At 40.6% G+C, this 26,769-nt stretch overlaps 1 protein-coding gene across 5 annotated transcripts in view; it reads left to right on the top strand.

Moving 5' to 3' along the window:
• Nucleotides 1-13,153, top strand: part of LOC126428083 (F-box/LRR-repeat protein fbxl-1-like) — a 110,936-nt gene extending 97,783 nt beyond the window's left edge. For all 5 annotated transcript variants that reach the window (XM_050089972.1, XM_050089973.1, XM_050089971.1 and 2 more), the window contains one exon: nt 7,711-13,153. In XM_050089972.1, coding sequence (XP_049945929.1) covers nt 7,711-7,936 — 226 coding nt within the window. In that variant the 3' untranslated portion in view covers nt 7,937-13,153. The remainder of the gene's footprint in view (nt 1-7,710) is intronic.
• Nucleotides 13,154-26,769: the final 13,616 nt, after the last annotated feature.

The following is a 26,769-nucleotide window of genomic DNA, read 5'->3' as shown; positions in this document are numbered from 1 at the left end:
TCGCAACACCGTAAAGGAAGTTGGCAGGCGTTTCTCTACATCTGAAAGATGATGACAATTCAAAATTCGCGCCAATTGTAGAAGAGATGTGCTAGTAGCGCCACTATGACGATGCAAATCAGGTTTGCTTCAAATACACGCTTTAACGGTCGTGTGCACTAGTTGCCTTTGAGATTGGATGTGGTAAGTTGATGTTAGTCAAGAATGCCTGTAAGGCGACAAAGACGCCATTATCAACACCTCACTGAATTTGAAAACAGACCGTGTAACAGGGATACGAGAAGCTGGAAATTTCTTGTGCGATTTTGCAAGAAGACTTGGCAGGAGTGTAGCCACCGCACATGATTGCTGGCAGCAGTGGTCACGAGAGTGTGTAGTCACAAGAAGACCAATGTACGGTCACAAGAAGACCAGTTTCTGTACGGCCACATGGCTCTTCTGAGATGGAAGACCATCGTGTTTGGTGTACAGCTCTGGCGCATCATATTGCTTCGGCAGCAGCAATGTGGACAGTTGTTGGCACCATTGTGTCATAACAGACATAACAAATCGATTACTTCAAGGACAGCTCTGAGCCAGTGGGCCAATAGTGTGTATTCCACTGACTCAAAACCACCATCATTTGCGGCTTCGGAGGTGTCAAGTGAGAGCTCATTGGATGGCAGGGTGGAGGTCTGTCGTGTTTGCCGGTAAAAGCTGGTTCCGCCAAAAGGCAGTGATGGTGGTGTGTTAGTTAGAAGGGGGCTAGTGGAGGGCCTGCAACCAACCTATCTGCATGCTAAACACGCTGCACCTTGTAATGGAACATATTAAAGGCTTTACTGTACCGAAGTATGCGATACCCTCCAAATTCAACCAGTTTAACGAGTATTTATGATTATAGAAGAGTTATTGTGTATGTTAACAATGATTGCACAACATGTCTCCATAAACAGTCAACCCATTAAATTATACTGAATAACTGACCCACACAAAAGTTAATATCACTTGATCACTGATACAGCAAATGTCATCATGTAAAAACACTAAGTTCATCTTAAATAATTAATATGAAGTACGAAAAATAGTGGCCAACTTAGGTATTTTGGATCTCCTTAAATAAAAATCACCCAGTGAAACCTATTTGTTCACTAGGACCGTTTTCACTCAGTATTCACGTAATCAACCCTATTTTAGACGAAAACCAATGTAATTCTTAATAATTCATGTTACTTACTTATTTATGCAAATTAGAGAAGTCAATTGACAAACTTCTAAAAAATGGCCTTTTTGTAACAGAGAATTATTCTGTCAAGTCAACAAATCTGTCTGTCATTTTAACAACATGTTAAATTATGTCACTCGATGCAAATTAATAACTTTTCTGCACAAATTATGATAACAGATGTACATGTGACTTATAAACTATATCTCTTTTTAGTAGTTCTTTGACAAGGTTATAAATACGAGCAGCAAGAAGGGTTGGGGAGGCAGTCGGAATGTCACTTTGGTAAAGTGTGTTTGTGTGTTATTGTTTGAGGTGGATAAACAATGCAAAGAACATGTAAAGGAGGTACTACTTTGTGTTGTGTCATGGTCTTTGGTGGACAGTGGAATTAAGATGGCCACCAGAGTAATAAATATTTGAAGTTTACATATTTGTTGGTTTCGCTCGTTCTTTATCATCAAAAGCACATAAAAAACACGGGACCTCATGTTTTTAACCCTAGACAACCAGATTTAGAGCCAGCATCAGCATCGAGACACAGCAGCGATCCAGCAAGCAGCAGCGATTACTACAACGCATTTTAATGGCGCCAACCTAACATCAAGTGCTAACAAGCTCCGTAAATGGGAGTGAAATAGTGCGATTACAGCAATTAGCAATATCAACGACTAGGCGACCATTACAACCTGTACCTGGGTTTATGGTATGGGGTGCAATTTATGACAGCAGAAGCACTCTCGTGGTTTATCACACACAGCCTGACTGCAAATTTGTACGTCAGTCTGGTGATTCATCCTGTTGTGCTGTCTTAATGAACAGCATTGTGGGGGTTGTTTTCCAACAGGAAAACGTTTGCCCTCATACCACTCCTATAACACAACATCCTCAACAGGGCGTCAACATGTTCCCTTGGCCTGCTCAATCACCAAATCCGTCTCCAATCGAGCACATATTGGACATCGCCAGGCGACAACTCCAGCGTCATCTACAACCAGTATTAACTGTCCCTGTATTGACCGACCAAGTGCAAAAGCAATGGAACTCCATGCCACAAACTGACATCAGGTACCTGTAAAAAACATGATGCATAGACATTTGCATCCTTGCAGTCAACATTGTGGCGGTGACACTGGTTATTAGTGTAACAGTATTTTTCATTTGCAACAACTTATATCGCGCCTACATTAACCTGTGGTGTTGCGCTGTTAGATAGACAAATGTATTCCTGAAATTTGAGTACTCTATATTAATTGGTTTTTGGAATCAGAAAATTTAGAGCCATAAGACTGTGCCACAGAAATTTTGAAAGTATTACATTTTAAGATTAGAACGTTTTAAAACTGACAGTCTTGAATATAGATGACTTTTGATTTACACAGTTTGCAGAACAGACGGAACTGTCTACAGCAGTATGGGAATGAAGACATTCAAATGTGGTATATTAGTCCAAAAAGAGACATGTCTAGACAAGATGTACTAAAGCAGACAGTTATAGTGTGGTCAAAGCTTGCAGTGCATGTGCTTTTAGAGAGCCTTAAATTTTAAATATTTCTTTATTACCGGACTACAAACTGTGTACTGAATAATAAGATTTTGAAACATACTGCTTGGATATCCATGCACTGAATGTGTTTCATAACTAGCTCTTTAATTTGGATTACTTAGTGGCCAATTCCTGCGCTTTCGGATCTGTACCAGCTGTTTTCACACCTTGATCTGTGATAGTAACTTCCAGTACAACAATACATATCCTCAGATACTTCCTTGTGTTATTTACTTTGGCAGATTATTAGTATGCAGAGCATCCTGTTTATCTTTAAAATTCATAAGATCTTAATCTACTGCAATGTTTCGACTATTCAAAATTTCTTTTCTCATCTTATTAAATACTTCTTCTTGGTGGTGAATAATAACTTCCCCATCACGTTTAAACTGGTTAGTAAATTTTTTTGTGTTCTCCAGTATTTCTTTAAACAGTTCATTGGTACTTTCAGGGCTTAGGGTTGTCTTCCCTTTCATTAACAAAATTTCCTTGAAACTCCCTGGCAGATTGAAACTGTGTGCCAGATCGAGACTCGAACTTGGGACCTCATGGTTTATCACGAGTTCGAGTCTCGGTCCGGCACACAGTTTCAATCTGCCAGGAAGTTTCATATCAGCACACACTCCGCTGCAGAGTGAAAATCTCATTCTGAAAATTTCCTTGGGTTTTGGCAATGCATTCCTCAATTTTAAAAGCAAGACTTTCTTGACTTTTATCAACAATTGCTTGTCTTTCTTTCCTAAAGCTCTTTATATTCTCTAAAACTATTTGCATCATACTAGAGATATCTCCTGCCCCCCATTTGGCCTATTTTCACTTCCTACTGATCAATTTTCAGTAGCAACTTGGATACATACCAGTCCACCACATCTAGTGTTCTATTCATACTAATTATAATTCAGAATGACTACACTCCAACTAACAAGAATTTGTTGAACTTTCCTGCTATTTTATTCTTAACTTTAATTCAAAACTTTTATTTCTAGCAATTTTTTCTTCGTTATCCCTCCCACTTGTGTTACTACTCAATAAAGAACATTCCTCTACCTCGATCATTTCAATGCATAAGGTAATAACCATCTTTTTTTATCCTCCATCTTCAATTTATTGCTATATGAGAAGCAAAAGTCTCTAGCACAGCATAACATTTAAATTCAAACAATGCTGCCTCAGATAAATGGAGCACACAAATTACACTATGAATTGCACTTAGCAGCTACACAATGCTATGACATATTGTGCCCTTCAGTCAGTTATGTGTGACACTCACACTGTCTCACCGTGGTTCTCTCTGCCGAGTGCTAAAGATACAATGTGCTGCACATGAACATTCTGCTACTATTCTTCTTTGGATTAATCAAAATGTGATGACACACAACACATATATGCACAATCATTGTATGTCGGTAGTATTTGTTACTCACTGTTATCAAACAATGGTCACTGTTGATTTTTCTCATCCTTGTCACGAATCACTTCTTCACCAAAATTCAAACATTACACCTGTCATGTTGTGCCAAATGTGATCTGCTCCTTGGTTACTTTTTCCACCAAGGTGACAAAAGCCGTGGGATAGCAATATGCACATATACAGATTGTGGTAGTATAGCATGTACACGAGATATAAAAGGACATTGCATAGGTGGAGTTGCCATTTGTACTCAGACGATTCATGTGAAAATGCATCCGACGTGATCATAGCTGCACTAAGGGAATTAACAAACTTTTATGCGGTAATAGTGGGTGCCCAGAATGCCAAATTTTAGGCATTACTTTACTACGGACAACGCAGCGACCGACGGTCTTCACTTAACGACCATGAGCAGTGGTTTGTGTAGAGGTGTCAGCATTCACAGACAAACAACACTGGCTGAAGTAACTGCAGAAATAAATGTGGGATGTACGACGAACGTATCCGTTACGACAGAGTGGCAAAATTTGGTGTTAATGGGCTATGGTAGCAGGCGGCCGATGCAAGTACCATGTTAATAGTACGACATCGCCAGCAGCGCCTCTGCTGAGCTCGTGGTCATATTGGTTGGACCCTACACTGGAAAACTGTGGCCTGGTCAGATGAGTCCCGATTTCAGTTGGGACCCCATGAAGCCATGGACCCAAGTTATCAACAAAGCACTGTGCAAACTGGTGGTTGCTCCGTAATGGTGCACACTGTGTTTACATGGAACAGACCAGGTCCTCTGATCAAACTGAACCAATAATTGACACTTAAATGGTTATGATTGGCTACATAAAGACCATTTGCAGCCATTCATGGGCCTCTCATGAATGAAATACGCCATGTCATCAGACCACAGCTGATCTCGATTGTTTCAAAGAACATTCTGGACAGTTGGGGCGAATGATTAGGCTCCCCAGGTCGCCCGACATGAATCCCATCGAACGTTTTTGGGACATAATTGTGAGGTCACTTCGTGCCCAAAATCCTATGCCAGCAACACCTACAGAATTATGGATGCCTGTAGAGATGCCGTGGCTCAATATTTCTGCAGGGGACTTCCAACGATTTGTAGAGTCCATGCCACATCGAGTTGCTGCACTATGCTGGAAAAACGAAGTCCAACACGATATCCCATTAATTCTGTCACCTCAGTGTAAAGTAATTTCATATGGTAGCTATATCCTAGTGCCAGCATGTCATATATGTCTTATCTATAGATTGTAACATGTAATGTTCACATTATTCAGTTTCCAACTTTACACAGCATTCTTACTGCATGCTTCTGTAGAATAAAAACTATTTATCATCTTAGCTACAAGAGTGTGCCAAACAACGGAGCTGAGTGGAAATATGCTAGTTATCTTGTCTGTAGACCACCACAGTGAGAGAGATTTCTGAATGCGGAGCAGGCAGAACTGAATTCCCTGGTTAATGTGCCTACATATTCAGCAATGCTGTTTTGTTGTGTGGGCACCAGTTCTACTGCATAGCTCAGCAGTGTGATAGCTCCATAACTCAGGGAACAATCCACTTGGCTGAACTGTCACAGGGACTGTTTATGCAACTAGGGATATTAACTACTGCTTCCCAATATATTTATTCCTTAGTGAAATTTGTCATTAAAAATATATCACTTTTTCAAACCAACAGCTCAATTCATGGAATCAATACTAGAAATAAGAATAATCTTCACAAGGATTTAAAGTCACTTAGTCTTGTACAAAAAGGTGTGCATTATTCAGGAACACACATTTTCAATAACTTGCCAGCAGCCTTAAAAAGCTTAACAACCAATGAAATTCAGTTTAAAAGAAGCCTAAAGGATTTATTGGTTTCCAACTCCTTCTACTCCATTGATGAATTTCTCAGTGGAACCAACTGATAAATAAATAAAAAAAATTATTTTAAATTCAGTGCATTAGTATTTCCAAAATGATTCTTTCATATAGCGTTCATTACAAAATGACAACCATGCCACTTGGGACCTGTGGAATGGTTCATTAGCTTATTTGTTTGAGTTGTAAATATTTGTCATGTATTGTTGTTTTTCTGACATGTTCTACATCCTGAACGACCTCCTCACTATGGATCACTTGGAATGAAAGCAAATCTAATCTAATCCAAAAGATAAATTACAATCTGAAAGCAGCTCCATTATGGTTTCTCTAAAGCTACACAGTCCAGTCACATAAATGTCACCACTGTCTATGTTCGATGTCAAATTGCAACAGCCACTCACAGATGGCAGGTGGTAGCACTAGGACTATAAAAATATGTCAGAGAATGTGGAAAACATTGTAGTCATAATCACAATGTGGAAACGGTGTGCTTTATCTGATGTCCAAAAGGAAATGATTGTTGGCTTTCAGGCCAAGGCTGGAAGCATTTCAGAAACCACTAAGCTTGTAAACTGTTCACGTGTCATTGTGGTTCAACTGGATGGCAACATGGTGCTATCCAAAACTGGTGTCAAGGCCAATGTGGTGCTCCACAGAAGATAGATGGCAGGAGTGAACAATGGCTGCAGAGATGCGTATGGAGGAATAGATGTGCAGCTGTTGAACAAGTGAGTGACCAGATGAACTGAGGGACTACCAATAGTATCTCCTCAATGTCATGTATGGACCTCCAAAGCAATCATGTGGTCTGTCCACCCATGCTGATTGCTGTCCATCAGCGATGAAGGCTGGAATTTGGTCGCTAATACCGCAAGTGGGCATACACTGAGTCGTGACCGGAGACCTTTTCAAATGATCACCTTTTTGCTCCATTGGACAGATGGACATTGGCGTGTACAGAGTAAAATGTCAGGGCAAACACTGCAACAATTGTTGGAAGGGGAATGTTTTCTTGGCGTTCTCTGAATGATCTCATCATTCGGGAAGGCACAGTGTATCATTATAAGTATGCATCTATCCATGGGAACCGTTTCACCCCCACATGCAATTTGTCTTTCCTTGCCACCATGGCATCTACCAGCAGCACAATGCTCACAGTGTATGTGCGTGGTTTGAAGACTACTGGGATGAGTTTACCACACTCATCAGGCCACCACACTCTCCAGATTTAAATCCAATCGACAGTCTGTGGGACCACCTCGATAGGGCTCTCTGCGGCATGATCCCTGAGCTGAGAGAACTGGTACAGTGGGCTGTGGCACTGCAGTTGGCATGGCTCCAAATTCCCGTCAGTACCTTCCAGAGTCTCAATGACTTTCTCTGTGCATGTCTCAAACCAGTCTGTGCTAGAAATGGTGGTTATTCAGTTTTTGATAGATGGTCACATTAATGTGGCTGGACAGTGTACACAAGTCATTTCCTAGAATAGTTCCTTAAACCATACCGTGGTCCAGTGTCTTCCAAATCCTGGCCTGTTAGGAGCATGTACTCTGTGTATAATTATGTTGAAGGCGCATTGCACTCTAACTTTCTTACATCCTGATAGCTACAGTGTGTTGTTGACTGTATTTTATAAGTTGAAGATGTTCTCTCCATGTCACAGGGAGCTGTATGTCCACTCATGCGTAGGGGACAGTGAAGCGCTGCATATACTGAAAGAGCAGATGCCCAGCCTGAAAATCTATGGCACCATTGAAGAGCACGAACCACCTGAGATTGAGGATGAACTGGAGGGCGATATAGATCATGTGGAAGCAGAATATGACGAAGATGACTCGGATGGAGCATACTATGACAGTTCAGAGAGTGAGGAAGACAGTGTTGGCTAAGTGTCAATGTGACATATTTGTTGCCTTTTCAGAGGAAAAAAATTGGTGAAATAGTATCTATAGGGAACTATAACAGTCGCTGCTTGTCGAATCTTAGTTGGAACTGAAAATGAATCAAAATTTAACATTTTTCAAGTTCTGTTACTGACGTATGTATTGTCCTGACCAACAGTATGGCATGCAGATAAAAGTTGTGTAGTTTTATAACATTATTTTTAAATTTGCTTTTGCTGTAATTGTTTGATGTGACAAAAGCCAAAAACTTTTCAATAAGGTAACTGCAAGGTGCTCTGGAAATGCATGGAAGGAAGTGATGTCTGCAAACGCTTGTTGTTATGTCAAGGGTTCACAGTTCCTCTTCCCCCAACAATAAAAGGAAAGAGAGACGGAATGGAAGAACACTCTTCATGTAGATCAGGTTGTTCAATATTAAGTGCCTGCTCACAGACACAGGTAGACAAATGGCTGAAGTGTGGCAGTCAGGGAACTGGGCCGCAGCTTCCATAATCAAATGCATTGGATGAACACCCACCATAGGGGTGGGTAAATGTCTTGTGTGTGCAGCAGAATGAGGCATGAATGCAGTACATTAGGGCAATGTGTCAGGTAGCCCATCAGTTGTGCTGGCCCAGCAGGCAAGATCTGGGCACTCACAAGTGTTCACGCCTCTTGGGATTAAGTGGGAACAGGCTGGTGTAAGTGTGTGTGTGAAATCTTATGGGACTTAAATGCTAAGGTCATCAGTCCCTCAGCTTACACACTATTTAACCTAAATTATCCTAAGGACAAACACACACACCCATGCCCAAGGTAGGACTCAAAGCTCCGCCGGGACCAGCCGCACAGTCCATGACTGCAGCGCCTTAGACGGCTCGGCTAATTCCGCGCGGCCGGCTGGTGTAAGGGTTACTTGAGGGACAAATTGAGGATAACAGCCCATGCTCAGAAACATCATGCAACAAAACCACAGGGCGTCAATGTTCTGACGGGAAATTACTGACCTTGTATCACCCAATCGGCAGCAAAAATAAGTTGTAACGTTAACGCCTCTGCACTAACTGTGTCTAATGTGTTGTTGTAAAAAATGCAGGTGCATTAGAAGCATCTGACATCCTAGGTATTGTCAAGTCCATTAAGAGGATTTTGGCCTGTAGTGTGTATGTGCAAACTCAAGTTTACTGACAAATGGTTGACCTAATGGCAGGTGTATTGCACTTTAAGTGTCGTTTCGTTGTGTTGGACGTGGACGTGGATTGATGTCCTGAATTTATTCTCCTAGAAACGAACCACACAGACAGTTTCCTTGCACCAAAACAGGAAAAAAAGTCTTGAGAAAATGGGCTCCAAAATGCATACCTTAAAAGTTAAGAAACATATGTGTTCTACTGTAAGGACTTTGCTCTTAATATTTTGGGAGGAAGTAATATGGAGCAAACCAAGAAAAAAATTCCAGTAAACATGTTGGTCCCAGGAGCATTTTTTAAGAGCTATGTGCACTTGTTCATCTTTGTAAGTGTGTAACACATCACTTCTCCTGAACAAGGAAAAGAGATATGTTTCACATTTCCAAAGAAGCTCGTAAGGTATTCGTTTTAGAGCCCATATTTATCAGATTTTTTCTTGTTTTTGTGTAAGAAATCTGTACCTGTGGCTTGTCAGTGGTTTTCTAGGACATTGTATGCATATACTGTATAGCTTGAAAAGAATGTTACGAACCTAGAAGGGAAGGAGGAAACAAAATGAAACCTCAGTGGTTGAGAGGATTTGTGATGATATTTCAGTGATTCCAATATAAAATGAAATTTACAAATAACTTGGCAGTCATTGTACCCCCTCTGGCCTGAACATATGCACCAATTCATTTTGAAAAGATTTTTGCAAAACTGTTGTTTTGTATCCCGAGACAAACTGGCCCACAGCTGTTAAAACTGGTCTTCAGTGTTCTGAATACTGGCACTGGGTTGGAGCACCACAGGGTGAACATCTGTGTGAGGGAACTGCTGCATTTCATCATTCCACAGAGGCAGAAGTCACATGCAGAAGTAACTAACATAGCTTATACATTGTTTATAAACTAAACTGAAATTCTCTTACATATTGACACCTTTAACTCATGCAATACGAAGGGGGTGGGGGTGGGGGGTGATGGAAGATACTTGATGCTCAACTTTTGAATATATTGTAATCTGGTTACTTATTTTATATTTTAAAATTTTGAAAAGAAATATTATTGATTTTAATAAATTCTTCTGCCAGAGTCCACATATATATTTTAAATTTTTCAGATAAACTTACCCCTAAGACTCAATAGTCGATGTCACTTTCCCCAACGAACATCGCATTCAATATTTCCAGGTTCAGGGCCTTACTTACACATCATTAGAAAGTACGTTGTTAGTAAATGTCACAACAGTTAACAAAATCAGCTTTTTTTAAATTTATTTTGTGGTGCACTATAGCATCGACCCCCTTTGGTAGTACACATTATTTACACAGGAGCCTATGGCTGGGGAAAGGGGGTGCCCTAGCCCTCAGGTAAAGGAAAAAGTATAGTGTAGTCAGTTTTTTTCTATCAAAAAATATTTAAAAATCGGTATCAAGGAAGTTTTTAGTAGGTTCAGAACTGGAACATTTTTATGAATACTTACAAGCCACCATTCATCTTCCAGACTAATACTAAGTACCATCAGGTCTACACCTAACCCCCTCCCCCTCTAGAAACTATCGTATGGTCACTGTAGCTTGCTGAATGTGCGTTGGTACTGCTAAGAGCTTTGCTGAACGACATTTTCAGGTTGTGGACCTTATTTACACATCAGTACCTCTTTGAAAATTATGTTGTTAATTCAAGTGAACAAAAATTAAGTAATTTTTTTCCCAAATTGTTTAGCAGAATATACATACCCTTCTCCTCCTCAGTAATGCGCAGTGTTCAAAATGTATTGGTATTACTAGGACTGATGAAGATCATAACTGCAGCAGTTACATACACTTACTCCATGGAAAGGAAACAATGTGAAATACAGTGAAGTACAATGCAGAAGACGACAATGGCTGCCTCAAACAGTACTGTCAGCCAGCTAATTTTCATTGCAGGCAGAAACAAATGGCTGCCAGCCAAAGCCTCCTGGCTTTTACCAACTTCTAGCAACTTTGAACTAGGGAACACATCTGCCATCTTAAAGTTAAGACACTTTGTCAAAATAGGAGACAGTCACACTATTATTTATCAGCATCTGGGTTAAACAAGTGATTTCAAAAGAAGTCGAAACACCAGAGGTCATGTTTGAAGCCCATATAAATTAAGATCAGAAGAGGATGTGTTGGAGACATTTGACACACACACACACACACACACACACACACACACACACACACACACACACACACACACACACACACACACACACATCCATAAGCACGTGAAGTGTGGGACATGGCTTTCAAAGCAGCTTCACGGATGTCTCACAGATGTCTGTTGATGTGACTCTGTAACTTATCCACATGATTCGCCTGACCACAGCATGCTTCACTTTTATCTGTTTGGTCGTCTCAAGAATGTGACGTATGCCCTCGGCACAGTCATATGAGGATTTAGTTGCAGCAATGAGTGAGAATATCAGTCAGTGGTATGCAGATATCAGGTGTCATGTAGTGCTGGAGGCAGGAATTTTGAACACCTCCTCTGTTTTGTTTACTTTCTTGTAAAAATGGAGTAAATAGTAATATTTACTCCTTGAAACTCGTCCTGGGCAATGAACCACAATGGATACTCCAGTGTTTCCTTTTCTTTTATTTGCTTTTAAACCTTTTATTTTAAATCTAAATAAAAAGTTATGAATTCTGGGTTGCTTACACTGTTAGTCATTGAACAATGAGGAAATGGCAGTTGCTGGCTGTTGTAATATTCGTTCCCAGAATAGCTAGACATGTCATAGCATTCCTCTATATTTTAATATATTTTTCCTTAATTGTTATAACCATAAAATTGAACATTATTATAACTGCACTTTTGGCAAAATAAGAAACTATTATCGCACTATATAGTTATAAATGGGATGAAATATTTATGTATGCTAAACGTATCTCTTATAGATCATTTGCAGCTTATTTCCATTTCATTGACTGTGTGGATGGGTTTGTTATTGGAATCATTGAGACACTTTTCACCATCTAATTTCTTGACTTTTATTCTCCTCCATCCAGTTTCTAAAGCATGTCATATTTCAAAATTGAGAATGAGATGTTCACATAACAAAAGACTTCCAAATGGAGGAATGAATGACTAACTGAATTCATCACTGACAATACACAGACTCAGCCAAAAATCTGAAACTGAATACATCAAAAACAAGAGAGTGACAAAACATGGAACTGGTGTGCTTTGCACCTGTTTATAAGTTAGTGTTTGACAAAAGAATGTTCTCAATAAATACACTTTTCAATTAGGTACTGGTTTCTAATTAGGACCTGGATTTTAAGGAAAGTATGTATTTTTGAGAACTAATATTTTTGTATTAGAAAATTGTGCTCTTTGCTATTTAAGTTATTTTCATATTTATAATCAAAGGTTCTGCAATTGAAACTTTCGTCTTTCTTTAACAATTAAAAGAACTTAAACAAAACTTCATACTGCCCAATAACTTGAGAACTGAATGATGCAACTGATTAAAATCAATATTAATGGCTTTTGTCTATATAGAAATTCAATGCAGTCTCTATTTTGTTACATTATAATATTGTTTTTGTAAATAAGCTATTTTCTATGAAACTGATTATGTTGTTACGTACAGGATGTTTATGACTAAATACTGAATAATAAAGTCCAGTCCAAAACATTTTAAACATTTCTATCAGATTTTGAAAATTTGTCTATTTCTCATTCCAGCTGTAACAGATTAACTAGGCGATTAACCATGTGTTTATTGTTTTGTTAAACAACTTGTAAGAAATAATTTTCTGTAAAAAACTTGCATTTCATGACATAGAAAATAATGTACTAGTTTGTAGATGCATTTGTAATCAACTAATGAATGTAAAGGGACAAAATGTCAGTACTGATAGTCCTAAATTAGCTTAGTAAATGGAATCAATATATTTTAGCTTTGTCAGTTGTTGATATTTTTGAAAGGCAGAGCTGCAGAGGCAGTCATGGTTGTTGTACATGAATCAAAATTTGGTCAACGTACATGTCACTAAAACTCGTATTTTTATCAAGTCTTTTAAAATTTCTGTGAATCTAAAATCTATTCTGTGCAAAGCAGTGATTGTCACAAACGCCAGAAAATTTTAATTGAAACCTGTTGTCATCTACATTAATAACAGAACATATTCACACTATTAATTATCCAGGCCAGCGATTTGCAGACAGATGCCCCAGATCTTGCTGGAGGGGAACGCTAAAAATCAAATGAGTATCTATGATTTCAATTTAAATTAACTAAAACGTGACATACAACCATAAAAAAGGTTCATCACTTGAGTAACAAACTCAAATTTTGAATTAATTATTATTCCTGTAACGTGTGAAATATGACAAGATACATCTCTCACTTCAAGGTTTCCTGAATACATATACAAAAAAAATTTTCTGTGTTTTTCCATCAATTCTAGAAATTAGTGTTGCGGGGTGGAGTTTCTGTGCAGCTTGGAAATTGACTGTCACTGATTTTCAGAATTTATTATATGTACAGTTAGTTCTGGGCCATTGTGTTAAATTTCATATTATGACTCCAGCTGTTTATTGTAGGTTATCTTCATCACATGTACCATCTGCAAAAAGTACTGTGTTCCCATTAGTTATCTTTTCTTCTAGATCTTTAACATAAAGAATGGTGGCAATCAACTCAAGAACTGAGCCTTGACAGACTCCACATCTGATTTTTTTGTTTAGAATAACAGTAAGAAATCTTGTGTGTTTCTTTATATTTGTATTTTACTTGAGTAATTTAGTGATGATCATAGAGATAAGAACAGATCCATCTGTTTGGTAGGCCTTGAATTCCTTAATTATTTGGTTTCTGCAACAGAATATCATCATCAGTTATATCAAAAGCTTTGCTTAGGTAAAAGAATATGCAATAAACAGGTAATTCATTAAGTCTCCTTTACTTTACATCTATGGTCACAAACTTTTTGTTAACATATTACCGGTTTCAGTCTATAATGACCATCATCAGATCTGTTTCATACACCAAGTCCTAATGTACTGCAGCCATAGTGGCATCGTCAAATGTACTCGCAGAATTGAAGCTGGGAGGGTGAGTCATGGGCCGTGCCTGGGTAGCAGAGTGTGCACTGATATGAAACTTCCCGGCAAATTAAAATTGTGTGCTGAACCGAGACTCGAACTCGGGACCTTTGCCTTTTGCGGGCAAGTGCTCTACCATCTGAGCCACCCAAGTACGACTCACGAACCGCCCTCACAGCTTCAATTCCGCCAGTGCCTCGTCTCCTTCCTTCCAAACTTCACAGAAGCTCTCCTGCGAACCTTGCAGAACTAGTACTCTTGGAAGAAACGATATTGCGGAGACGTGACTTAGCCACAGTCTGTGGGATGTTTCCATAATGAGATTTTTCACTCTGCAGTGGAGTGTGTGCTGATATGAAACTTCCTGGCAGATTAAAACTGTGTGCCGGAGCGAGACTCGGATTCGGAACCTTTGCCTTTTGCGGGCAAGTGCTCTACCATCTGAGCTACCGAAGCACGACCCACAATCCACCCTCACAGCTTCGGTTCTGCGAGTATCTCGTCTCCTACCTTCCGAGCTTCACAGAAAGTAGGACGTTTGGAAGGTGGGAGACAATGTACTGACAGAATTGAAGCTCTGAGGGGGGAGAGGAGGGTTCTGAGTCGTGATTGGGTAGCTCAGATGGTAGGGCACTTGCCTGCGAAAGGCAAAAGTCCCGAGTTCGAGTCTCGGTTCGGCACACAGTTTTAATTTGCCGGGAAGTTTCATATCAGTGCACACTCTGCTGCAGAGTGAAAATCTCATTCTGGAATGTTATTTCAGATCCAGTACTACTGGTTTTTCCGGATTTCGAGAAGGAGTTTATCCTTTCGAGTGATGCTTCAAATGAGGTAATCGGTTCTGTTTTGGGACAGATGGTAGATGGTCAGGAACGTCCAGTAGCTTGTGCTTCAAGGGAGTTAAGCAAGTTGGAGCGTAACTACACAACTTCGGAGAAAGAGATATTGGCGGTTATATATGGTGTTACATATTTTCGGTGCTGTCTGTGTGGTAGGAAGATTAAAGTCATCACTGATCATGCCTAATTGAAGTGGTTGCTTGATTTGAAAGATCCATCTAGTGGATTAACACTGTGAGCAATTTAGCTTAGTGAATTCGAATATGAGGTAATCCATAAGCGAGGGAGATTAAACGCAAACGCAGATTGGTTAAGTCGCAGGGTAGCAATGTTAAGTACGCTAGGGAGGAGCATTGAAGAGTGGCAGCAGGCAAAGGCAAGGGATAAGGAGTGCCAGGCATTTAAGTCACAGTCACATTTCAGTATGCACGACGGTTTGTCATGTACAATGACGAGGTGTGGACTACATGTGGTGGTTCAAGAGAGTTTTTGGAAGGAAGTTTGGCAGCAAGCTCAAGACCACACGTTGTCAGGTCATGGTGGGCGACGGAAAGTCGTGTAGCAGAGCAGTTTTGGTGGAGAAACAGGAAGAACGACGTGGAGCTGTATGTGAAGGACTCTGTGCCATGCGCGCAGAGGGCCGATGTTGGAGTTGGATGTCCTCGGGTCATTTAATAAAACACCTGCAGGAAATAGATGTGTTCTCAAGATCATCGATCATTTTTCTCGATTTTTGGCAATGATACCGACGCCAGACGCACAGGCTAGTACTGTAGCGCAGGCGTAAGTAAACAACTGGATGTTAAGGTTTGGGGTGCATGAGACCATAATTACAGACCAAGATACGACTTTTGTCTCGGATTTAACGAAGCAGCTATGCCCTGCGTTGTGTACAAGGAAGTTACGGCGAATCCGTTTCATCCTCAGACTAATGGGAGAATGGAAATGTGCACAAGACACTTGGAAAGATGTTGAGCTATTACGTAGGTTCCATAAATGACGAGTGAGGTACCTATTTACCATGTGTACTGTGTGCTTATAATTCGAAGGTGCATTCCGCAACAGGCTTGTCACCATTTGTGGCGGTGTACCGCAGGAAAATGCCATCTCCTTTTGACATTTTGATTCCTAAATAAGGATCAGATGATGAGTTGGTGAGGAAGTTTGTCAGGAGAATTGGGGAAGTTTGGAGGAATGTGCAAACACGACGTCCCTGGAACGCCAGGTACAGATAAACACACGCTTGGGCAAATTGCCGCAATATCGCTTGGGGTAAGGGGTAATGGTCACTAGTCCCTATACATCAAAGTGGAAAACGAAGAAATTTTTAACAAAATACCAGGGACCATACTGTGTCGTGGAAATGACCACACCAGTCAGTCAACATTAAGATACATCCAGAATGAGATTTTCACTCTGCGGCGGAGTGTGCGCTGATATGAAACTTCTTGGCAGAATAAAACTATGTGCCCGACCGAGACTCGAACTCGGGACCTTTGTCTTTCGCGGGCAAGTGCTCTACCAACTGAGCTACCGAAGCACGACTCACGCCCGGTACTCACAGCTTTACTTCTGCCAGTACCTCGTCTCCTACCTTCCGAACTTTACAGAAGCTCTCCTGCGAACCTTGCAGAACTAGCACTCCTGAAAGAAAGGATATTGCGGAGACATGGCTTAGCCACAGCCTGGGGGATGTTTCCAGAATGAGATTTTCACTCTGCAGCGGAGTGTGTGCTGATATGAAACTTCCTGGCAAATTAAAACTGTGTGCCCGACCAAGACTCGAACTCGGGACCTTTGCCTTTGGAAGGTAGGAGACGAGGTACTGGCAGAAGTAAAGCTGTGAGTACCGGGCGTGAGTCGTGCTTCGGTAGCTCAGTTGGTAGAGCACTTGCCCGCGAAAGGCAAAGGTCCCGAGTTCGAGTCTCGGTCGGGCACACAGTTTTAATCTGCCAGGAAGTTTCATTAAGATACATTTCCCCACATAAACGTCTGTTATACACGTCAGTTGCATAAAACCGTTTAAAGGAATGGTATAGGGGATACCAAAGTTAGCGGCAGCCAATCAGGAGGTGAAAGTTACAAAGGGTAAAGGGAAGAAACCTGGAACTGGTGAACAACATAAGGTGCTTGATATGCTGTGTAGGTTAACGTCGTGTAAGTAAGTTGGATACTTGTAATTTGTTGTTTTTCTATTTTTTGGTTTTAGTATATCAGGGAGTATGTACTTTTTGCCATGGGGATATTTGCTGTTTTTCTTTTTTTTTGGGGGGGGGGGGGAGTTGTTTGTTTTTCATGTCATTATTACTGATATTGTCTACCTATGGACTGTACGTTCTTGGAAAGAGGAAAGGGGTGATAGAGTAGTTTGTAATCTGTCCAAGTTGCAAATGGTTCAAATGGCTCAAAGCACTATGGGACTTAACATCTGAGGTCATCAGTCGCCTAGACTTAGAACTACTTAAACCTAACTAACCTAAGGACATCACACGCATCCATGCCAAGGCAGGATTCGAACCTGCGACTGTAGCAGCAGCGCGGTTCCGGACTGAAGCTCTTAGAACCGCTCGGCCACTGCGGCCGGCGTCCAGGTAGTCAAGTACGGACTGATATGCAGACATGTGAAGCAAGTTTGTTTCTGGGGGGAAGTCAATGGGATGAGTTGTGGGAAGGAGCTTCTGCCAGCCCGAACGTAGTTCCAGAGGGTAGGTACTCACTGGTTACATTCCGTATTCACGGTGGAAAATGTATAGTTGTATTGCTACGGAGGAGGCAGACTGGTACGGCTGAAAAAACTCGAGCTTCGGGAAAGCATAATGATTATGAACGACACGACTTGTGAGGCAGTCGGGAAGGGATTTCATCTTCTGGCTACGCTCACAGGCGTGACAGTGTCAAGGAATAAGTTGTATTGGTCAGAAGGTTCTCTGTGGGTATTACCCGTCCAGAATTGAAAGTATTTAAATAACACACTCAATCCAGAGGTATTTCCGCCCTTGGACAATTTAATACAGTCCCAGCAAGGGGGAATTTCGATGAAATAAATGTGGCTGCATGGACACAATTTCGGGGAAGAATAGGAACACGAAGTATTACTGGTGAGCATATCGGACACCAGTTCTGGCTTGTTGCTAGCAGGGTTTTGCATACTGTATGTCTGGGTAAGACGCAAGAGGGCACCGGCTGTGGACGTGCCAACACACCAATTACCCGTGGAATAGTTGATCAGGACTGGTAGGGAAAGCAGTTAGTTTTGAGATCTTAATTAGTGTGTAAAGGTATGATAAGGGATACACGGTAGTAGTAAAGTGTGAGTGGAAGTCCTGTATGGTGAATTTGGGAGATCGTACACAATATGTAAATTATTAGAACTGAGGTAGTTGAGTGGCAGGACGATGTTAAAGGTTCGGGACGAATCTTCTCAGAAGGCATGAGGTATGCCGCGCCACGAATATGTACAGGCGTGGATACGGGAAATTCTAGTAAATTTCGCGCAGCTATGGCTGGAAGGTAAGTAGTTAAGGGAATGATTGACACATCAGGTGATAGACGCAGGCAATGTTGATATTCTGCAGATGAGTGAGTGAGGCAGGTTTATGACACCAATCGCAGGGCAGAAGGCACGGCCCGGCAGACACTACACAAATGTGAAGTAATCAGGGCACCACGGGACACCAACATGCTGTGAAGAACGCATACGTTGCAGTTACAACAGCGCATACTGACCTGTGTGTAGCGGCCGAAGTGGGCTGAGGAAAGCTGACATTCTAATTTAATAATTACAAGTGCAGTGCTACTTAATGTCCCCTCCAGAGGAACTACGTCACAGGCGTAGGAAAAAGTATAAATAAGCGAGCCAGGAGGCACAAAGCGGGCAGTCCTGCCGGCATCCAAAAGGATGGGCGACCAGACGCCTACGCTGTAGATTCCGTCATTGGCGCGGTGTGCGGCGCCATTGCCCAGTTCAGCAGAAGGTCCACTGTGTACCTTCGATGTAATGAAGTCAACAACACACTTGCCTGTGTTTCTCTGCGCGCTTCGGCGTGAGTCATCCCTCTCTCCTAAACCATACCTCTCAATTGTTCTGACGTATTAGAATCCCTAAGCTCGGGGGTGGGGTGGGGTGGTGGGGGGGGGGGGTTGCAACGGTAGGGTATAGCTGGACCATGTTGGGGGAGAAGGTTTCTTCTTCTTTAGTGCCCCTCTAATAGTGCAAACTGTCAGCAGTTCTACAAATACAGCAGGCGATTGTGGCATGTTGAGAGAATTTCTTTAATTTCCCTTTTTAGTCACTGGGTAGTACTGCTCCTTTATTGGGTCTGTGCACCTTTTTGGAAGTTGTTTTCAAATTATTCCATTTAACTTTCCTTTAAATCATTTTAAAATGGTGTGCCAAGCTCTTTATTTCCTTCAGATCAACACCTAGGAGTAATTTATCCATTTAAAAAGGTGAACTCATAGGATGACAATACACTACCTTGCAGGGTGAATGCCTTGTTCGCTCGTGGATTCCGCTATCAGACAGAATGTACAGGTGATAATGAACCCAGTCATTATGTGCCTTATTCACTTAACAGGATAACATTTGAACAATTGTCTTCTGGATGTATATTACATGGCCATTAGCTTGTGGAAGCAGCTTATTCTCCATTTTTTGGTTCCTTACAGTTTGAGCACTTTTATAAATAATGTGGACATAATATTTGCACTCAGGTCCGTCAATACACCGTCAGGGCTACGAAAAGGTAGTACCAAGAGATTCACAAATGCTTTTGCCACAGTGTTTGCCATCATATTGGCACTAGCACTACGTGCTGGGAAAAGTGATTGATAATCAACAAGATATATTTGTTTTCCTGCTGTGTCTGAGAAAAGGGTGTTATTATATATACAAAGCCATGGTTTCAAAAGGCCTAGAAGCTGCTGGCAAGGTCTGTAACGGAATTGGTTGCCACATTTGTCACGCCTGCCTGTGCCCATGGGAGGTACATGCTTTATTACTCAAGTCGCAAGAGAAGCCTTGCAATATACAGTAAAACATCGTTAATACGAATCCGAAGGGACCGAAAAATCAAGAGTTCGTGTTAAAAAAATTCGTATTAAGCGAAAAACACAGATTTTAATAAGTATACATGTACAGCAGTACACTAATGTGTAATACACTACACTATCAATCACGTTATTGTAGACTTATAACACTATAAAGTGATTGTGAAACCCAAGTACTCACAAATTATGTACGTTACTTTCATGGAAAAAATTCGATCATGGTTGGCTGACGTTCATGGGAACGATAATATTTTGTAATTTCTCAACCAATTGTAATGATAGCGTCTGTAAAGCAAGTAGTAACGTCGATTGTTGAAGCGAACCGTTCTAAACACTCCAAGGTTGTAAACATCTCCTGATGGGTAAGTGGAATGGTGTCTGTATTCTCTTCCTCTTCACTTTCTTCTGTTGGTCCTTCTTGCAACTCCTTCACAGCTTTTGGCACATCCGATTCCACAGAAGCACATACGGCAACATCATCGTCTACACTAATGAATTCTTCGAAACTAATCCCAGGGTTCACAATGTCCTGCAGAACTGTCCATTCATCAGGTAAAGTGGCATCTTCTAACTCGTGGACAAATTCAGTGTTTGCTATGTATCCAAGCTCTGTTAAAGCACTTCCCTATATGATGCGGCGATACTGAGTTCCAGGCTGCTGCGATGGCTTTTATTGCGTCAAGCAGATTCCAATTTGGAGTTGCACTGTTGTTTTCAGCAGCACGAATTGCAGCTCTTACAAGTCGCTTACGATAAGCTCTCTTTATGAGAGAGATTTTGCCTTGGTCCAAAAGCTGAAGGCAGCTTGTGGCGTTGGGTGGAAAAACTGAATCTTTATTTTGGATAGGTTCAGATCATGAACGTTATGGGCAGTACATCCGTCCAATGTAAGAAGAACATGTCTATTTTGAGCAACCATTCGACTGTTGAAACGAAGAAGCCACTTGCGAAATGATGTGCCATCGATCCAAGCTTTCTTGTGGTGAAAGTAGATGCAAGGTAAAGTGTCCATATCTATGTTTTTAAAACAACGTGGTTTCTCGGATTTACCAATAACCCGGGGACGAAACTTCTCACTGCCGCCAGCATTACAGCACAGTACAACAGTCACACGTTGTTTGCTTCGTGCTCCACCGTGACACTTATCACCTTTTATCCCCAGGGTGTGATTTGGAAAAAGATTGTAGAAAAATCCAGTTTCATCCATGTTAAACACATCACACGAGGCATACTTTTCCCTCACTCGGTTGAATTCTTGCAATCAGCTGTTCGCACTTTCTTCGTCAACTTTATTTGCTTCTCCACAAATTTGTACAGATGAAATTGAATGTCTCTTTTGGTACCGATACAACCAACCAGCAGAACAATGGAAGTCTTCCATGCCCATATCGTTAGCAATATCATTTGCTTTTGACTGAATCACAGGGCCAGTTAAAGGTATGTTAGATGCATGCATATGATTGAACGATTCTATCTGCATACTTGATGGTACGAAGTCGTTCAGATTTGTTTCCAAAACCTGATGCCGCAGCATTAATAATTTTTTCTCGATTCTTAATAATCGTAGATAAAGTACATTTAGGTATTACAACCTGTTCTGCAATTGCTGTTTTCCTGGTACCACAGTCCACTTCATCTAGAATCTTAAGCTTTCAAAATTGGCTCTGAGCACTAATCTTAAGCTTTAACTGTACATTTAGAGCTGTCTGTTTCCTCTTTGCCATTTTCGCGTGCTACGGTACCGGTTGTAACTGTAGTTTTTAGCCGGCCGGTGTGGCCGTGCAGTTCTAGGCGCTTCAGTTTGGAACCACGTGACCAATACGGTCGCAGGTTCAAATCCTGCCTCGGGCATGGATGTGTGTGATGTCCTTAGGTTAGTTAGGTTTAAGTAGTTCTAAGTTCTAGGTGACTGATGACCACAGATGTTAAGTCCCATAGTGCTCAGCGCCATTTGAAACATTTTTTGAACCATACACCATATTAGGCAGGTGTACCAGTTTCTTTGACTCTTCAGTGAAATTTTATTCAGTATTCCAACTCGTTACGGCTATGACTAACAGAACACCTGTCAAATCTGGCACTGAGTACATTCCTAAATGCTGCTGCACACATTACTGAATGTCTTACAATGTACAGCATACGCTGATTGTTGAGGTGATAGTCGCCGCTACCGACCTACAACACGTTAAAAACGAGTCAACAATAAGTATAATTAGCTTTGTAGATACATTACCTACATTCATTCCGGAAAAAAAATACGCTTTAGAATACTCTAATGTCGGACGTTTGTGTTACAGTGAAATTTAATTACGCTAGGAACTGAAACAGAGCCCGTAATTCACCTTGACCGAAATTCGTGTTAACTGATAAAACATACCATAAGAACTAATGTATTCTTGTCGGGACCAATATTTTTTTCGCGTTAACCGCGGTTTCATCTTATGCGAGTTCGCGCTAACGATGTTACACTGTAGTATACTGACTCACATACAAAAGGTTATCACTGTTAGCATTCAACCGCGATTCTTATACATATATTTTAACAACGCGTTTCAAGAGACAATGCTCTCATCATCAGGTTGTAAAGTCTATGTCATGAAATTAAACAGACTAAAAAGACAAAATACCATCACAAATAGTTGGGAAGTCCATAGAGTAAAACAGAATTAAAAGTATATTGGACTGTGGGTCCTCGTCTTACATCGAAGTTGTTGACACAAGTCAATGGCCGTCCCATAGCTACCAGATATGCTGTCGCACTGCGCCGGCTCGGGAGCTGTTGTGGACTGACGTGCCTAGGTGTTGTGGCGTGGTTGCAGCCGTGTGCTTGACGGTAACGCTATGCTATTGGGCGCCTGATTTCCTTATTGCATTGGTCTGCCATCGTTAGCCTTTCGCAACTCCGTCAGTGACATGCTACAAGTTTAAAGTCGCATACCTGCCCTAAAATAATTCTAAAAACCCGCTAAAAAATCGCATTTCTTTAAAATTATCTTGTGCATTTAGAATACTGCTTCGTTTCTTTTCATGGATAGCTATCTCGAATTCCTCTAGTAAATCAAGTTTCCTCCCTTTCTTTTCTACATGCAATATTTCTACGTTGTCTTCTATGCTATTAAGGGGCTGGCCTGTTTCATATATATGGTTCGCAACAGCTGATTTGTCATAATTTCCTAACCTGAACGCATCTTTATGTTCTTTATACCGGATCCCGAATGGTCTTCCTGTCTGCCCTATATATTTTGCATCACAAGTTCTGCACTGAATCTTATAAACTCCCGATCTTTCAAACTTATTTCTCTTCTCGCCAATATCGTGCTTAAGACAATACCTCACTAGGTTATTAGTCTGAAAAGCTATTTTGACATCGTATGGCTTAAAAATATTTGCTATCTTTTGTGAGACTTTTCCGTAGTATGCACATCGTGATAATTTTCACTTTCTCTCCACTTTCTCTCTCTTTTTGCGCTTATTACTTTTCCGTAACAGTTTTTTAACCATATCTATTCTGTAACCGTTATTCATCGCTATTCTCTTAACGGTATTAATTTCCGTCTCCGTATCTTTTTCACTCATAGGTATATTGACTGCCCTATGCACGAGACTACGGAAAGCAGCTTCTTTATAAGCCTGCGGATGGCATGAATCATTCGGGATCACGGCACCAGTCGTAGTTTGTTTTCTATAAACGGAGAACGCATGTTTGTTGCCCTGCTTTTTTATATTCAGGTCCAGAAACTGTAAACAATTGTCAGTTTCATACTCCACGGTAAATTCTATTTTATTATGTGTGTCGTTGAACAGACTATTTCCTCAATGTCCTCACGGGAACCATCGACAAGTAACAGTGTCGTCTACATAACGTTTGTAATACACAATTTTATCCATAATGTTATCGTCAGAATTTAGAACTTTATCTTCAAGGTCATTGATAAAAATGTCCGCCATAGTTTCTGAAATACTGGACCCCATGGCTAACCCATCGTCCTGAATATAAAATTTGTTATTAAATGTAAAATAATTAAAACTTGTAATGAGGTGGTATACTGTATACTGTTCACAATCAGCATTTTCTCTCTGTGCTTCCTTCAACTCTGCAATAAATATTTCATCCATCTGCATTACATGAACCTTTTTATTCAAGAGACAATGAGGTGTAGGAGTTCAATAAATTCAATTGTCTCTTGCGTTGAAATTTTACCGTATTTAAGGAAATTTCTCTTTCTGTTCACAATCAGCATTTTCTCTCTGTGCTTCCTTCAACTCTGCAATAAATATTTCATCCATCTGCATTACATGAACCTTTTTATTCAAGAGACAATGAGGTGTAGGAGTTCAATAAATTCAATTGTCTCTTGCGTTGAAATTTTACCGTATTTAAGGAAATTTCTCTTAATGATTTCTATAGTTTCGTTAACCACAACACTGGAGTATAAGTTCTTAACATCCAACGAAACCAAACGGGAAGTGTCAGTGACTGGCGTATCTTTAATTTCACCCATCATGGTCATACTTCCACGCACCGAACAGTTATTTTTATACACGTAAGTCTTTTTCAGAATTTGGTCCAACGGTCGAAATAGTCCAGCATATAAAATAACGAAAATGTTGGACCAGTATAACGACAACTGCTACCTCGACTCCATAATGGATTATTTTAAATCACATACAAAATCCGTGAGTGTGGTATACTGTTCACAATCAGCATTTTCTCTCTGTGCTTCCTTCAACTCTGCAATAAATATTTCATCCATCTGCATTACATGAACCTTTTTATTCAAGACATCTCCATTTTGATTAAATCTGCCTTGCTTGTTTGTAATGTATCTTTATAATATATTCACTCAACTTCAATGCCCAATGCATTAGCCAGCTTCTGGGGTCCTTCAAATATAGAAGCCATAAAACTGCAGCACTGTCTGGCACCATGGTGAACTTTCTGCAATAAAAATGTTTTTCTATGGTACTATTATTAATTTCAGCCTTATTGAGTTGGGGAGAGGGATAGCCAATTGGTTCTGGTTTGTCATCATGTTTCTGGATCAAAATACAACCTATGGCAAAATCTGAGGTATCACACAACAATATGAACAGCTTTTCAAAGTCAAGGTATACCAGCAAGGGCGAACTTGTAAACATGACTTTAGCTTGTTTCATGGAAATTTCACTGTCTGTGAACCATTCAAAGACTACTCTCCTCTTCAAAAACCTTGTTACTGTTAGTTGCTGTAGCACAATCTTCTACAAAATGAGAATAACAGTTCACCAGTCCTAGGAAGCTCTGTAACTCTTTTACATTAGTAGGGGTAGGAAAACTGTCTACCGCTTCCACCAGTCATTGATCCAGCTTTACACAAACACAGTTACCGATATGCCCCAGGAAATGAACTTGTGACTCTACAAAACAACATTTCTGTAGCTTCAAATTCAAGCCTTTCTAATTTTGACAACATATTTCTCAGTCGACCAGAGTGCTCCTGAATGGTGCTGGAAAACACTACACTGTCTTATATGTAAAACAAACACGTTGTGGACTTAAATTCCTGTAACAATAAGACTGAAAATCTCTGATATGTGGACGGTGCATTACTCAGACTAACGAGCACTCTCCAAAACGTAGTCAATCCAGAACATAGTATGACAGCAGTCTTTCGCCTGTCTTAAGAGGCTGTCAAAACTTTGTGGTAGCCTCATTTCACATCTAAAGTAGTGAAGAATTTATATAGTTTCCCCAAGCTGTCCGAGGCGTCATCAATGCAACGTAAGTGTCAGGGGCAGTGACTTTGTTTACCACCCTCATATCCACACACAGGCAATAGTTTTTTTCTGACAGACAGTTGGGTAACTCCTGCATCAAGTTGTTTCTGGATAGTTTCAGTCACAACAACCACACATAATCCTCTAAGACTGGATGTAAGAGATGATGTTCTGACTCATTTAAATGTGGTAGTGTTCCCTACAACACTGTTCATGGGGTGGCATGATTGTGCATACTCCTTCAACAGACAAAAACTTTTGTTTATTTTTCTTCAGAAATTGTTATCCTCTCATGGTGTATAACTCCTCACTAACTGGTTGCTGCATACATGCCAGTACTGTTCCAAAGGGTATACTGCAGCTCTCATTCTAAAATCATCCACACATATGGGGACACTACCTCTCCAATTTTTAAATTCTGGATTGTATGGATCTGAAGTTTGTCCAAAACTTCATTCTGGATGAGCAGGTCGGCCATGAAGTTCCATTACGGCCTAGGCCTTTGGTTGTCATTCAGAGAATTTTTCCCATGCTGCCATTTATTGCCACAGTGATAGTTGCCCTTAATACCAAAATATGCAGTTTGCCAAAATTTCACGGAATGGTATCCTCCCCTGAAGTTCATTGTCTTTGTAAGTTGCTGTTGGCAACAAATCAGTGAACTGCTTCACCAAATGTGACAGCTAGTGACCGGTAGACAATCACGCCCTGGAACTGGTACAGAAAACTATTTTTTGAAATGACATCCAAATCGTGACATCGCTTCCTCAAAATTTATATTTTCTATCCAATTTTTTTCTCATTGACCACCAGTTCAAGATAACAGGTTCCCAGTGCCAGAATGAGATTTTCACTCTGCAGTGGAGTGTGCGCTGATATGAAACTTCCTGGCAGATTAAAACTGTGTGCCAGACCGTGACTCGAACTCGGGACCTTTG

The sequence above is a fragment of the Schistocerca serialis genome, chromosome 12, assembly GCF_023864345.2.
Source record: "Schistocerca serialis cubense isolate TAMUIC-IGC-003099 chromosome 12, iqSchSeri2.2, whole genome shotgun sequence".
In the NCBI taxonomy this organism is placed as follows: domain Eukaryota; kingdom Metazoa; phylum Arthropoda; class Insecta; order Orthoptera; family Acrididae; genus Schistocerca; species Schistocerca serialis.
This window is presented reverse-complemented; position numbering and strand designations above follow the sequence as displayed.